Source organism: Sapajus apella, unplaced genomic scaffold, assembly GCF_009761245.1.
Source record: "Sapajus apella isolate SASKATOON/1434 unplaced genomic scaffold, GSC_monkey_1.0 scaffold21, whole genome shotgun sequence".
Classification (NCBI taxonomy): domain Eukaryota; kingdom Metazoa; phylum Chordata; class Mammalia; order Primates; family Cebidae; genus Sapajus; species Sapajus apella.
The window spans coordinates 20041150-20057896 of record NW_022436961.1 but is presented as its reverse complement, the minus strand read 5'-3'; the positions used below and the strand labels follow the sequence as shown (position 1 = coordinate 20057896).

Below are 16747 nucleotides of genomic sequence, written 5' to 3'. Positions count from 1 at the left end.
ATCTTATTCACCGTTTTGCTTCTGTTTGTGGAACCTGACACAGTGCTACACATAGGCATCTTGTTGAATGGAATTAGATGTTTAGTGTTCTCTCTCTTTTATTAGTTCTGAGAATCCCCAAAGTCTGCTAGTGCCAGTGTTTGGGTTCTTGTGTCTATTGCCAAGCTTTTTGTCTTTGGATTTATCTCAAAGAACAATATTGTGATAGTAGTTTGTGAGTACAGTATAATTTTGTCATAAAGCATTCTATTTTCAAATACTAATTTCATATATAAGACTTCTTACAATAATTGTTAACTGACTATGCTAAACATATTAATTTTGAATAGCAATTCTAGAATGACCTCAAAGGCATTTACAAGTGCCCACAGCCCTGGTGAAGGATGAATGTGGCTTTGAATTTAGACCTTAGCTCTAGCATGGATGTCCTGCCCTTTGAATGTGAGAATATTTTTGCCTATCTGTTGTGGTGGATATCATGAAAATTATACATGGACCTCTTTTTTTTTTTTTTTTCCTCTTCAGCTGTTAGTATATTTTATGTGTGGCCCAAGACAATTTGTCGTCTTCCAGTGTGGCCCAGGGAAGCCAAAAGATTGGACACCCATGTGGGCTGTGCCATGCCACTTCTTCCCTGCAGGACCTGGGGAAGTTTGTCAAGTCTCAAGTTCAATGGAACTATGAAATGGGGATTATGCAAGAACCTATAAGTCGGGGGATACTGTGGGAATTAACTTGAGCTCAGGTATATGAAGTGATAGCACACTGCATGGCATAGAGTAAGTACTCTAAAAATATTTGTTACTGTTTTTGTTATTTGGTGATTTTTCATAAACAAACTGACATCTGGGGTTGGCCTGATTCATGATATTGATAGAGTTCTTTGGAATGCCCCAATTCTCTTTTCTTCAGAAGTCCAAAGCTTTCCCCAGAATTTCTGCCTGTTCCCATGGAGGTTTGCATTTTCACAGTGCCCTCTGGCGTAATCATTAGTTCAGGTTGCATATCGACTCACCATCCATTTGTGTATCTCTGGCCTGTAGCACAGGTCTTCCTTAATTACCTACCTCTTCCTTAATTAACTCTCCCCTCCTCCAGACCCTCAGTGCATTATGGTATATAGGCAACTGTTCTGAAGATTTGGCAAAGGAAGGGTTGATACTGCAGTGAAACAGTGACTTCAGATAATTTAGATTAGATTCGTTCACTCCATCCCTGGGGATTATTTCCTTTGGTGCTTCACTATCAAATTTAAAAAACAAAAACACTTAAAATGAAATACAGACATTTACCCAAAAGACTAACAGTGCTTGTGTTGAATTATGGTCTTAGGGGTGATTTTCTCTTCTTCCTGTTATATTTCCAAATCTTTAAACATTAAATAAATAAATAAATAAATACATGTTTCTTAATTTTTAAAGAAGGCAAGTTCTAAAAACTGGGGGTGAAAGTTTCTTAGGATTGGAGAGAAAACATAAGCAGGATAAACAAATCTCTGCTCAACGATCCCCATCTCCTTCTAACACTTTAACATGTATTTCTCAATCCTGCCTAATGCCGTCCTTTTATTTCCCGTGTGTATCACAAGTGCAGATGCGCTGGTTGGTAGCACTAATAGGCATCTTTCCTTAAAATGTCTTAACATACCAATTGCTTCTGAAAAGCTGACATGCTGTGGCTCTTGCTGCTCCAGGGTGGAGTTCGAGTGGTCAGACTACCTGCTTCTGACTCTGCCCACTCAAACCCCGCTTTGGCAAACAGTGGTATCTACTTTCTCAGAGCCTGGGAGTTCACACCTCAAGCTGCTTTTTCATGGCTTCTGATCCTCGTGCTTCCAGGACCAATCCAATGGGCAACTTACAGTTCTTGCCTTACTCCATCTCTCAGCAGAGTTTGACATAGACACTCCCTCTCTCTTAAAACATTCCCTCTGCTATCCTCTTGACAACAAAATCTCCTGGTTTTCCTCCTATCTGTCCGTTTCTTTGTTTCTGTCCTTTTCTGATTCCTCCTGTTTGTTTAGACCTTTAAACATTGGGTTTTCCTCAGATCTCTTTTCACTCTGCCTGGTCGCCCTAGGTAAACTCTTTTAGTCCCATGGCCTCAATTATTATCTTTTATGTGCTAAAGACTAAATTTATCATATTTCAACAAATCTAAGACAGCAGTGATGCTGAGAGGCAGCAAGATTTTACGTACCACAAAAGAACAAAGCACTGCCAATGAAATGACACAATAGCTTCTTACACATCAGTCATCAGATGTGTCACCTTTTTAGAAATACTAGAATATAAAAAATTTACATCCAAGAATTAATAATACATTGTAATAACTTTTGCATAGATTAGCATAGCCTTTTTCAGAGTATGAATAGCTCGTATGTCTTAAGCATAGTGCTTCTGGGAGCAGGCAAATGAGTTGCAACAATTTTGAGAAGCTGGTTGTTTCCTTAGTCTTATCTCTTCCTAAGTATAAAACTGGCCTTATTACTTTGTACTATACAGTGTATTATATATATAGATGAGATAGAAATAAGTTAGCGCAACAGTAAGGCTGAGTAATTGAGTCAGTGGGTCTTCAAAATGGTGCCCAAACCCTGAAATTTATTTCATTTTAGATTGCTTTCAATATCTTAGTATAAACTGTGAGGTAGTCCCTTAACAGTGCCTTCTGACTTCATAGCATTTCTAAGACAACTGATTTTAATTTTTATAACTCATTTTTAAAATCATTAGTATCTCTGGGAAATCATACTGTTGGTTTTTCCCTCATTTTTTTTTCCATTTCTTTTTCCCCCTCTGTATCTTTAAAATTGCTTTTGACAGCTCTGGGACCTGTAGGAGCTATTGCCAAATTTTGGAATGTAACTTTCCTGCAGCAGCATCCAAAGTTAACAAAAAGACATGGAAAAATCCCATCTCAATGGTAGTATTCTAATCTACCAACATCTGCATACCTTATTCTGTTCCACTGAGGTTTTCTAAAAATAATTTAAGTGATATAGCTTCCTTACTTCTGTAGGGAGAATAATCCATATCAAATATTTTTGCCTCAAAGCATTATCTTACGCTCAATATGATTATCTCAATAAAGGTTCGTTATTCTTAAGTTCAAGGAAAATTATTTTCATTCTATTTGTAGACATTTGTAGCTATTGTTAGAGGGTATATTACCGAACTTCTGTTTAATTTAGCTAGGCACATTTAAGCCTGAAAATGAGTTTTTTCCCAAAGAAATATTCCAAAATAAATATATCCCCTTATTTTTCTCTTTGTCTCCTCTAACTCTATCTAAAGAGTCAGAGTTTTTCTAACTCTTTCATAATATCTTTGTTGTAGTTAGTTCAAAATAGAATGTTTAATGATAAAAGTTTAAGTAAAATATCCCAACCATATGGGATTTGGAAAATGCTCCCTTAAAAACTTTTGGGTCAAAGGAGAAATAAAACTGCAATTAAAGAATATCTACAAAGTAAGAAGAATGAGAACACTATGAATAAAATTCACAGGATGCAACCAGAGATATATTTGGAGGAAAATGACTGAATTTAAAAACTTTTGTTATTAAACAATAAAAGTGACATTTAACAAACTGACTGTGAAATCTGAAAATCTGGAAAAAAAGAAATAAACAAAAACTATATGGCATGCCCAAGCAAAGCAAATTAAAACATTTATTAAGGAACCAGAAATTAACAAAGTAGAGAAGAGAAATATTATAAAGTTGGTATGTCCAACACCTGTTAAAGAAAAACCTTTGCCTGTCTAATCACAAACAAGTAAAAAGAAAATAATTCACAGTATTAGGAATGAAGGAAGGGATAAGAAGAGAGGGATAAGAATGAAAAGATTGTAAAAATTTGAAAATACAGTAAGATAATTTGTAAAGGTATAATGATATTAAAATGAGATTTGGTAAAAATTGGAAACATTAAACAGATCTGTAAACACATAAGAAATTGAAAGCATTACTAAATAACTATTCCTGTATAAAGAAGTACAATACTTGTTTCAACTAATAAATAGTTTATATGTTGAAAGCTTCTTGATTAATTGATGTAATCATAATTAATTCACTTGATAAATGTACCATGAGTAGGCTAGGGCATGCAGGTTCTCTCTTAAAAGTATAGATGTAAAACAAAAAACAAAAGAAATAACTATGGCAAGGAAAACGCAAGGAATATTAAAATATCAATACACAGTGACTATATATGAATTACATAGTTGTCATTCCAAGTTGGCCATATACCAGGAACACAGGACTCCTTTAAAGATTGAGAAAACTATTATCGTTATTGGTAATTTAGGACTAGAGCATATCAGAAAGACGTTCATTTCTGATTTTTAAAAATCAAAACTCTTAGTAAACTAGGATTAGGTCACTTTCACAATGTGATAATAAATATCAGCATCAAACTCAATGGTGAAAGATTATAAGTGTTCCTATTAAAAATGGGTACACATAAAGAAATGCTCAGTGTTGTTAGCTATCAGGGAAATGCAAATCAAAACCACAATGAGATACCATCTTGCATACTAGGATGACTATAATCAAAAAGAAAGATTATAACAGGTGTTAGCAAGGATGCAGAGAAATTGGAACCCATGTATATTGGTGGTGGAAATATTAAATGGTACAGCTGCTTTGGAAAATAGTCTAGAAGCTCTTCTAAAGCCGCACCATAAGAGTTACCAAATGACCCAGCAATTCCATTCCTAAGTATATAGCCAAGATAAATTGAAAACGTACTTATACACAAAAACTTATGCTCAGAAGTACAAAGCAGCATTATTATTGGTAGTCAAAAGGTAGATACAACCAAAATGTCTATCAGCTGATGAATGGATAAATGAAATATGATATATACTCATAATGATAGATCATTGGGCAACAAAAAATAAAGCAGTGATACATTCTACAAATAGATGAACTTGGATGGAAACCATAGATTCAGAACATGATTGCTAAGTGAAAGAGACCAGTATCAAAGTGTGACATGTTGAGTGATTTCATTTATATGACATGTTCAGAATAGGCACATCCATAGAGACAGAGGGTAAATTGATTTTTTAGGGCCAGAGTGGTTGGAGGAATTACTGGGATGTGACTGGTAATGGGTGTAGGGTTTCTTTTTGCGGTGATGAAAATGTTTTAAAATTGGTGTGCTAGTGGTTGCATAATGATGGTGTATACAGTGCTGTGAATATGCTAAAAAACATTGAATAGTACATTTAAATGGGTGAATTATATGATATATGAGTTATATCTCAATAAAGCTGTTATTAAACAAATGAAAAACAATGCAAGAGTGACCATGGTCTCCATGCTATTTCTAGTTACTCTGAAGTTTCTAATTAATGCCATTCATTATACAAGGAAAAAAGAGATAAATAATGGAAAGGAAGCAACAAATTATTACAGAAAATAGTTGTCTACTCAGACCATTCAAGAGATTTATACTAAAATGAATAAAAAAGTTTGCTAAGGAGGCAGGTATAAAAACTCGTTGGACCTTGGGCTGTTATCCTTACTATATATAAAGAGTTCTTATAAATATGTAAGAAATGATCACCTAGAAGGAAAGTAAACCAGTGATATGAAGACCATTTGCAAACAATACATCATGATAGATAACCATGCAAAAGAATGTGCAGCATATCAGTAACAAAAGAAATACTTCTTAAAAAAAAATCATAAGCTGGTAGGTGAGGGCCACTGTTGTTGAATGAATGTCTTTAACATACGTAGACATTCACAAGTCCTCAGGAATTTAGCAATGCCTCAGAGTAAATTACGTGACTACAAATATTTATAATACCTAATTCTTTATTGACCTCAGTAGATATCTGAAAATTGAGAGGAAGTAATCTCTGAAAATTGGGATCCGCTAGAGCTATTCCTAGAGGGCTGGCTTGGCTATAAGCACTTAGAGGAGACTGAGGCAATAGGAGGTCTTGAGGCTTGTTTGCTCTTGGTGTCCTGAGGAATGTTCATGAGGTCTGCCACTCCCCTGGCTCTCCCCTGGAGCGGAAGGGAGGTCTGAGGCTCCTAAACTAGATCAGGACCACAGTTTCTATTATTATTTATTATTATTTTTTTAGATGGAGTCTGAGTCTGTCATCCAGGCTGGAGTGCAGTGGCATGATCTTGGTTCACTGCAACCTCTGCCTTCTGGGTTCAAGTGAATTTCCTGTCTCAGCTTTCTGAGTAGCTAGAATTGTAGGTGCCCGCCACCACACCAGGCTAATTTTTATATTTTTAGTAGAGATGGGGTTTTACCATGTTGGCCAGACTGGTCTCAAACTCCTGACTTTAGGTGATCAGCCTGCTTCAGCCTCCCAAGGTGCTGGGATTACAGGTGTGAGCCACCTTGCTGGCCCACAGCTTTTATTTAAACTGAAGAATGGAGTGATTACAATGCATTAGTTCCTAAGCTGCCTCATGGAAGCAACTACCATTTTGACTGGAGGGATGAGTCAGTGTTTATCTGCAGGTGGTTGATTGTTGACAGTAGTAGGATTCCTGTGCCCTGTGGTCATTATAGGAGTGTCCCTCTGGTGGTTATAGTGGCTGTGTCTTACTAGAGTCATCATTGCTTCAATTTTCTCTTGCCCTGTAGAGACTATCTTGTCATTTCAGTTACATATTACGTTAAGATGATCTCAGTGTACATATCCTTGAAATTGCCCTGCATATAAGAGATGTACACTTGATAAAAATTATTTCTAGAAATCTTTTGTAGCTGAGTTGTGATAATACCATTCATTAGAAAGATTTTTTTTTTACAAATCAGTGTAAGGATCTTGAAATGGTATGTTTTCCTTATACACATTTATCTGATACTTTTTTCTCCCATGTGTATGTTTATACTTCCCTACTTGTTTATATGGAAGCAAACAGCCTTAAGCCCATTTCTACAAGTTAGAAACACGTAGAAAAATGTGTTATTTTCTTTTTCATAGAATGTAATTCATGTATAGTCAGTGTAAACTCAGAACTTTAACATATACACTTTCTGCTTTAAATTAGAAATGTTATATAATTCCAATGAAACAAAAGTGTAGGCCAGTGTAAAACTCAGAGAGGGTATTCTTAATAGGGTCTACAAATCTTTTGTGGTACATTTAAAGTCGTATTTTCATAATCGGTCAGTTTTCATCCTTGGATATACAGAATCATATTCAGAGATCCGATTAACTTAAGGAGATGTGTTTTGGTTTTTATTATTGTGGGAATTCTCAAAAAATTGCATTTTGGAGTAAGTATGAGTTTACTCCCTTATCATTTATTTTGTGAATCACTCTTCTAGTTTATGGTAACTCTTTTCATCATGCTGATTTCTCCAGGTTGAAAATGTCCGCTTGGTAGATCGAGTGTCTCCTAAAAAAGCAGCTCTAGGTACTTTGTATTTGACGGCTACTCACGTCATATTCGTCGAAAATTCACCTGACACAAGAAAAGAAACATGGGTATGCTTTCTTTATTTTTAGCTTTCCTTATTTTGCGTTGTTTGAAATGAAAAGGTTTTGCCCTCCATTTTTCCTTAGGGTGAGATGGGTGGGCTTTTGGTGCTTGGGTGTTAGGGAACTGTTTCTGGAATGTGTGTTTGGCCTTTTTCTGTGCAGTCATATCTACTTAATCATTTTAAATACGAATTATTTGAACATCGTTAAAGAAGGACATAGAAATAGCCAGATGATACAAGTGCTTCCTGTCACAGCTGTCAAGGAGAGATTAAATAATGTCAGTTGTCCAGATTCAGCATTTTCATCCTCCAGTGCTCCATTTGCAGTACTCTTTATTTATAGGGTCCTATAATGCAGCCATTTGGTCATTTTACTATGTCGCCTCTACTTTTCCAATAATTGGAAAAAGAAAAGCTAGAGGAGTTTCACCATCAGATATTTCTGCTACTTATTAATGAAACTATTAGATATTTATTCTTCTTACTATTTTTGAGATGGAGTCTCACTCTGTTGCCCAAGCTGGAGTTCAGTGGTGTGATCTTGGCTCACTGCAACCTTTGCCTCCTGGGTTCAAGTGATTCTCCTGCCTCAGCCTCCTGAGTAGCTGGGACTACAGGCATGCACCACCACGCCTGGCTTACTTGTTTGTATTTTTAGTAGAGACGGGGTTTCACCATGTTGGCCTGGCTGGTCTTGAACTCCCGACCTCAGGTGATCTTCCCACCTTGGCCTCCCAAAGTGCTGGGATTACAGGCATGAGCCACTGCGCCTGCCCATGTTATTTTTTCTGCAACCCAATCATGACATCCCTGAATTGTAGATTTCCCTTTTCTATATTCCATGCACCGTGATACATACACTTTTAGCAGAAGGTGGCAGGCACTTCTTAGCGTAGAGGAAACTTAATAAAATGCTACCATTGAAGACTGAGCAGAGACCCTCCAGTAACACCAGAGATGCACTTCAGCATGATTTCCTTTAAAGTTAATCTCCTGTTTAGAGAGTAGAATTATGGTTTTACCAGAGGCTGGGAGTGCACAGGATAGGGGGGAATGAGGAGATACTGATCAAAGGACATCAAGTTTCCAATAGACAGGAGGAAACATCTTGAAATCTATTGCACAGCAAGGTGACCATACTCAATAGTAATGTATGTTTCAAAATCATTAAAAGGGTAAATTTCAAGGGTCTTACTGTAAAAAACAAAACAAAACAAAACAACAACAACAAAAACTATAGGTAACCGATGGCTATGTTAATTAGCTCAATTTAATCCATTCCACATGATGTATATCTATCACAGCATCACTTTGTACCCTGTAAATGTGTACAAATATGATTTGCAGTAAAAAAAAATATTTAAAAAATAAAACAAGTCCCTTCTTTTGTAGCCTGCCCGACCACCAACAGCTTGGAAAACAACAATCCCATGTTGATACAGAAGTTGAACATTCCATGTGGAATTAAGGAGCATGGTGGCACCTCCCAGTGGAGCCATCTCTAACTTTCCTTGATTGCAGAAGTTTATTTTACTAACTTCTCATGACCTTATTTAATTTTAGCTATTAAGTGCATTCAACATTTGACTACCAAAATGTTTCCTTACCTGGCCTTATGCAAATTTATATGCTGTGTGGTTTGCTTTGAAATAACTATCCTGGCTATCAGGAAGCTTAGTATTGAAAAATAAAATTAAAAATTTAGGAAGTTGGTTCTTACCTGGAACGTCTCAGTGCTTGTCATCTGGATACGAGGATTGAGCTAGCTGGAGGTTGGGCACTGTTTCTTGTCTTTCTTTGAGCCACAAAGAAATGTTAGTCCTTGTCATATTCATTAGTTACTTGTGCTTAGCTTATGCAAATTAACGTTTGGTTTTAGATTCTTCACAGCCAGATTTCCACCATTGAGAAACAGGCAACAACTGCTACTGGATGCCCTCTGCTGATTCGCTGCAAGAACTTTCAGATAATACAGCTCATCATACCTCAGGAAAGAGATTGCCATGATGTGTACATCTCCCTGATACGCCTTGCAAGGCCAGGTAGGAGAGAGGAACTTGGCATTTAATATAGAACCTCTCTTAAAAATTCGCAAATCACGTTCAATAATTTGTATGATGCTTAGAAATGATAGTATTTGAGGGATTAGGTGTCAGTCTGGTCCTCAGATGAGGACAAGCCTGAATGATTGCCTGATATATAGTTTCTTGTTTTTTAGGGTCTCTTCCAAGTTATTTACTATGTGAGTCTCTTTCATGAATCTTAGTATTAACTTAATCTTTGTGGGGGTTATAGGATGTTTTCCTTTGGGGGTGAAACTGCCTTTAAGTTAAGCCCTTCTTATATTATGGTAATCGAGCTGCCTTGAATGGGGCCAGCGACAGAACTGACCAATTGGTTTGTGTGGGAAATGTTATCAGACAGTTTTAGTGCAGTTTTCTCCCTCTTGAGGCTTTTAACGTTTGATCTCCATTGCTTTTTTGTTTCTTTGGGTTTTTTTTTTTTTTTTTTTTGAGACAGTCTTGCTCCATTGCCCAGGCTGGACTGTGGTGGTGCCTTCTTAGCTCACTACAACCTCTACCTCCCGGATTCAAGTGATTCTCGTGCCTCAGCCTCCTGAGTAGATGGGACTACAGGTGCCTACCACCACACTCTCTAATTTTTGTGTTTTTACTAGAGATGGGGTTTCATCATGTTGGCCAGGCTGGTCTTGAACTCATGGCCTCAAGTGATCCACCTGCCTCAGCCTCCCGAAGTGCTGGGATTACAGGCATGAACTACCATGCCTGGCCCTGTGTTGCTTTTTGATAATAATTTATTTTTTCCAAGGTTGGTGCAACTAGACTTTGTTAGCATCAGTGACTATTCAGAGTGTGGATCTGCTGATTCTCCTGGAAAAAAAAAAAAGAAGAAAATTTGATATGGTGGGAAGAACATTTGGGTTTGAAAAATATGTTCTCTCCATTGCTATCTTGTTCTAGCTGTCATCTTGGGCACTTCAGATTTATAGCTTACTCTTCACTTGTACAGAAGTGTTTCTTGCCTCTCTATGTGGCTTGTGTGAGTTGTGGTGGTGTTTTCCTTAAAAGAAATATACTCTATGTTTCTTGGAAGAATACAGTGAAAGGAGATCATTTATATAAAAGTTACGTTACACAGAAGTAGTTAGTAAAGAAAATAAGATATGTGCTGATAGTTACTTTGCCAAGTGCTTTTTGCATCAGGACAAGAAGTTCAATTATAAACTTGTGAAGGCATTTGGTTGGATCCTAAGTTTCTTATGATTTGTCCGTATCCTTTGTAGGTAGCTAAGAGATAAAGTTACTGAATGGAAATGATGCCAGGGAGCTGTCAAAATCTGGTAATTTTTACTTTACACTGTTTCCCTTTAAAGACAGTTGGTTGAGGCTTTTTCATCCAAGTGTGTTAAAAGAATGGCAGAGTAAGCCAGAAAAGCAGTTGAACTCTTTGGAGGGTGCACTAAAATTGGAACAGAAGTTCTGGGAAGATGTACATTAGGTTGCACGCAGCAGAGAATGTGAGGAGAATTCTGTGCTAACAGTTTCTGTGTCACTGATTAATGGAAGTACTGGGCGATAAATGTGCTCTGAGTGGATTAATAGGATTTAGGAATAGCCCAAAGAACTGGGAAAGGGCTGGGCAGCTGGAAGAATGAATCACAGGGACCAGGAGGGTCACGGCCCTCAGGCAGCAAGTGCTAGGACTCTCACTGGGAGGATCCCCGAGGGGGAAATTTATATGTTCCCCCACTTTCAAAAATAGATACTTTTTCTTAAAATATGAAGTTTTGGAAGTTAGATATTAGATGCAGTCAGAGACCTGACTGGCTACCTTTTCTAAAAAAAGGAAATCATAGTAATTCATTGAATCAAAGCCATCATGTAAGAGGAGTTAAAAAGAATCACTAGCATTTTGAAACATGGGGATTAGAAACGCCAGTTTGCATAAAATGTAGTGCTTTAATAAATGTGGGAAGGTGAACTAGAACACAAGCAGTTTCACAGTGTAATGTTAAAGGCAATGCTAAACTTGGGGCATACTATAGGCTGTCACTTTGGAAGCAGGACTTTGTAGAGGGAGATGGGGAAGTGTGGAAGGGGTTAGACATGAAACAGGAGGCTTCAGTTGGGGCATGTGTGGCTTTTTAGAACCATCTGAAGATATTTTATAAAATACACACTCCCCCTCCTCTAAGTAATAAGGGGGTGTGTGTGGTTGGTGAGGGAGGTGTACTTTGAATTCTAGTAGTATAATATAGCTCTCTCTTGTTATTCTGGTTAGTCATCAACAAAATTTACATATTTTCAGTTTCTTTTATGGACACCCAGCTAACTGCAAGATTCTATACAGCCGGGGTCCCTAACCCCTGGGCCACAGACAGGTACCAGTCTATGGCCGGTTAGGAACCAGGCCACACAGCAGGAGGTGAGTTGTGGGCGAGCAAGCATGAGGTCCACCTCCTATCAGATCAGCAGTGGAATTAATTCTCTTAGGAGCATGAACCCTATTGTGAACCACACATTCAAGGGATGTAGGTTGTGTGCTGTTTACGAGAATCTAATGCCTGATGATCTGAGGTGGAACAGTTTTATCCTAAAACCATCCCCCAACCACACCCTCATCCATGGAAAAATTGTCTTCCACAAAACTAGCCCCTGGTACCAAGAAGTTTGGGAACCACTGCTATAAAGGACAAAATAGTTGTTTTTACATAGAAAGAAATGTTTGGGTGTTCATTTAAGTCAAGGCCTCTGAAGGAGATATTTTTATAGTTGTCATAATTTAATATTAAAATCAAAAGTATTTTAAAACCTTAGCATCAGCAGAATGCTAAGGGTGGGAAAGGGAAGAGAAAAGTTCCCAACTGTCAGCAGAGAGACACAGAGGCATGAAGTGTTTTAAAACCAGTGTAACTATTGAAAGCTAAATTGCTTTAGACATTCTGCTGAATTCAGGCAAGTTAAAATAAATGTCGAGATGCTCTCTTTACTGAGTTAGGATTTGTGGTATAAGGGTAAATCAAATTACTGAAAAATTAGGAGAGATTTTTATTGGTTCGCTTTTTGTATGAATAAAGATTGATAAGAATTTGGTCACAGACTATAGAAGATCTCAGGCAAAACATAACATGGCCAAATGCAAGAAGCTCTTGAATTCTTGGTAAAGAACTAACATAGGTTAAAATAAGAGTTGTGGCTCAAATGAGATCAGTCAACCTTGTAGATCTAATGTATTCATAAGGATATGAACTTTTATAATGAAAATACCCCTGTTTCTCACAGGGCCTCAGCTTTCCCATGTCCTCTCTCCTCTCTTCCCTCCAATTTGCCTCCTGCTGTTTATTTTTGAATCAATTATCTTTCCCTCTTTAGTGTTGGTGGGTGGTTCAATGCTTAAATAATTTCTTTTGTTTATTTTCCTCCTTTTCCTAGTTTCTTTTTAGTATCTTACTCCCCAATTTTTTTGGATATTTTTGATTTTAAAAAATCTCATCATTAAAGTAGTCTCACTTGCTTAATTTATAACTTTTTATTTTCCTTATCTAAGTTATTGATGTTTAAGCAATTTTTGCAGTGGTAATTTCTTTTTTATCAGAGTCTTGCAGCCCTTTTCCACTGTGTTAGCTTCAACAGTCCTAGTGTTTAATTCCAACACAATTTAAACACAGTGTTTAAAATAGACAGCAGGCCGGGCATGATGGCTTAGGCCTATAATTCCAGCACTTTGGAGGGCCAGGTGGGCGGATCACAAGGTCAACAGATCGAGAGACCATCCTGGCCATAATGGTAAAACCCGGTCTCTACCAAAAACACAAAAATTAGCCGGGCATGGTGGTGCATGCCTGTAGTCCCAGCTACTTGGGAGGCTGAGGCAGGAGAATCATTTGAACTTGGGAGGTGGAGATTGCATTGAGCCAAGATTGCACCACTGCACTCCAGCCTGGTGACAGAGGGAGACTCTGTCTCAAAAAAAAGAAACAGCAAGGGTGAGGCCCTGTCATTTTTGTTTTAAATATGCAAAATCCAGTAATAGCTGTATTTATCTTCTCACCCCACTCTAAATGGTTTTTCAGATACAGTTATTTTAAATTGCCTGAATTCAGCATGATGTTTGATGCAATTTAGCTTTCAATAATTACTGTGGTTATTAAAAAAATGTTCACATCTCTGTGACCTGATGACTATTGGTAACTTTTCCCTTCCCTTTCCCACCATTCACATTCTGCTGATGCTGATTCATGTTTGTTTTTTTCTTTAGATTTTTAAAATACTTTTGATTTTAATATTGCATTATTTGTTGCTTCTCCCAGTTAGTCTATAGTGAGAGGCAATTCCTCCGTATATTTACGCTAAATAATTCTGTTTTTATAACCTTTAACCTGATGCCTAGGGAACAAGCTAGGTTTTTTTCCTTCCTTCCCTAATGTTTTGTTGTACCCACATCTCTCCCTTATTTTGGCAGAAGGAGCACCCTTTCCTTTATGTGGGAGAGAAGGAGCAAAGGTTGGGTACGGATGCAGCCCTGTTTATTCGCCTGGTGGTTTCAAGTTGAGAGTTCCACCTGATGGCTTGCATTTTCTATGGGAAGTAGGAAATAGGGTTATCTGAGAGTGAAGGAGCCAGGGAGGGCAATAGAGACTGAGTGGTACTGTAGTGCCACAAGCTTCCCTAGGTTAAGGGGAGCACAATGAATATCCGTGCTAGAAAAAAGTCAGTCAAAACATGCATCTCTATGCTTGGGTTGAGCTCTTGCTTTCAACTGAAACACTGATTTGGTCTTCCTAGAAACAGCCAAAATGTAACTCATTCTTAATTTCATGTAGTATTTTAGAAATTATCATTTTGCTTTCTGAGCAGGAAAACATTAAAGCTTGACTCCTGTTTCATTAGTTATATGATTTATGTAGATAATATATGATACTGTGAATACCAAGATTTCCACATTAACTTTTTCTGAATTTTTTTAAAAATTAAAGGTGCACATTCAGTTTACTCCCACAGTCCAAAGTCACTTTGAGTATTTACTTCTTATTGGAGGAGCTCTTGTGTAATGGGGCCCCTTAGGGTGAGGCCTTCGGTACACTTCCTGCTGAAAGCTGCTGGTCACTAACAGCAAAATATGTTTTATATTGGATATGCTGGCTTAGACTGATGGGAAAAGCCAGTGGAGCTTTTAACATTCCTGTTTTAAAAGTGGGCAAAAAATCAGCTGAGGGATATGACCTTCCTAGAGTAGGCAAATATTTTCTCTCTGTTCAGATTCTGTAAAGATTACAGATTTGTCTAAAATATAAAAAGTTTCTGCATAACCAAGGAAACAATAAAGAGACACTCTAAGGAATGGGAGAAAATATTTGCAAGCCATACATATGATAAGAGATTAATATCCAAAATATGTAAGGAACTCAAACAACTCTATAGGATAAGAACAAGCACTCTGATTAAGAAAGGGACCTGAAGAGACATTACTCAAAAGAAGGCATAGATGACTAACAGATACATGAACAAATGCTGGACCTCAGTAATCATTAGGGAGATGCAAATTAAAACCACAGTGAGATATTGCCTCACAACTGTTAGAATGGCCTTTACCAAAAAGATGAAAGATAGCAAGCTTTGGCAAGAGTGCGGAGGAAAGAGAATGTTTATGCATTGTTGGTGGGAATGTAAATTACTACAGCCATTATGGAAAATAGATGGAGGTTCCACAGAAAACAAAAATAAAATGAGACGATTCAACACTCCTGCTTCTGAGTACTTCCTGAAAAGATTGAAATCTATATGTCAAAGAAATGTCTGCTCTCACATTTTCATTGCAGCACTATTCACAGTAGCCAAGTTGTGGAATCAGCGTAAGTATTCTTCATTGGATGAAGAGCTAAAGAAAACATGGTATATATAAGTAATGGAATGCTATTCAACCTTCAAAAGGAAGACATTTTGTTATTTGTGACTACATGGATGGAATTGGAGAGGATTATGCTGAGTGAAGAAAGCCAAAGACATAAAAACCAAATACCACGTGTTCTCACTTATATGTGGGATCTGTAACAGTTAAACTCATAGAAGCGGAGAGTAGAATGGCAGAGGCTGGGAGCAGGGGAGATGGAGAGATGATGGTCAAAGGGTGCAAAGCTTTAGACAGGAGAAATAAGTATCATTATTTTGAGATCTATGGCACAGTGTGCTGAGTGTAGGTAATAACTGAGTAGTGAACATTTCAAAACACTGAGAGTAAATTTCAGATATTCTTGTTACAAAATATGTGAAATATTTGAGGCAATGTATATGTTAATTTTCTTGAATTAATCATTCATTCTACATTGTAGTCAAAAATCATAACATCATTATTTACCCCAGAAATATATACAACTATAATTTGCCATATATTATTAAAAAGTCTATAAACCAAAAAAAAAGATGATCAAGACCTAGTTTGTTTTTTTTTTTAATCTACCTTCCAGCTAATTGCTAAAAATTCTGCTATGTATTTGGCAAAAGCCGAGAGTGAAAGGAAAATAAAATTATGAGATGGGAACAATTCAGTAACATTTTCTTCTGTGCTAGTGGCACTTTTTTGATTTCTCAGAGTAGGCAGAGTCTGGAGGCCACTTCTGGGCTTGCCTGTGGTTAAGAGGCTTGCCCGTGTTAACATGACTGAGTTTTGGCTGACAAAAATGGGGTTTTTCCTTGCTGTCAGGTAGAATTTTGCTTAAATTGGGCATGAAGATTGATTGATCACCATTTTCCTTAAAAATATCTGAAAGGAAAAATTCATAATTTCAGTGTCAACCCATCCTAATGTCTCCTAGTTCAAGATTGATCTGCTTAATGTCTGTTAAAATTATTCTTGCTGTAATTTATGGATACTTTCATTTTCTCTACCCAGTGGTAGCAGGTATCAGCCCACACACAGAAAACTGTCAGTAGTCATAGGATGTTTTTCTTCTTCTACCTTTACAGCTATTTGTAAATATTTAACAAAGGGAGCTTAAATTCCATTATTACCCCATCTTCAGTAGGTCTTCTTTTACTGAGGGAACTGAGGCTTTCTCAAGAGAGTCTTTTTGACATCTTAAACAACTTGGATTTGTGGTTAACATTATGGTAGCAGAAGCCTGAGTCATGAAAATGGTACTTAGAGATGGAAAAGATGTGTCAGTGTCCAGCCAACTATTCCCAGAACGGGATTTCAAGTTACACATGCTGTCTGCAACATTAGCTAAGATGATAAAAAATTGTTTCTATGGAAAGTGTC

The 16747-nt window shown here is 37.2% G+C and overlaps 1 protein-coding gene across 2 annotated transcripts in view; it reads left to right on the top strand.

The window, feature by feature from the left end:
* MTMR7 (myotubularin related protein 7) overlaps window positions 1–16747 on the top strand; it is a 118254-nt gene that overhangs the window by 32363 nt on the left and 69144 nt on the right. Inside the window, exons 2-3 of one of the 2 annotated variants that reach the window (XM_032288357.1) lie at window positions 7350–7472; window positions 9348–9510. The exons of the other annotated variant lie outside the window; for it this stretch is intronic. Of the exons in view, the coding sequence (XP_032144248.1) occupies window positions 7350–7472; window positions 9348–9510 (286 nt within the window). The remainder of the gene's footprint in view (window positions 1–7349; window positions 7473–9347; window positions 9511–16747) is intronic. 2 annotated transcript variants of the gene reach the window in all.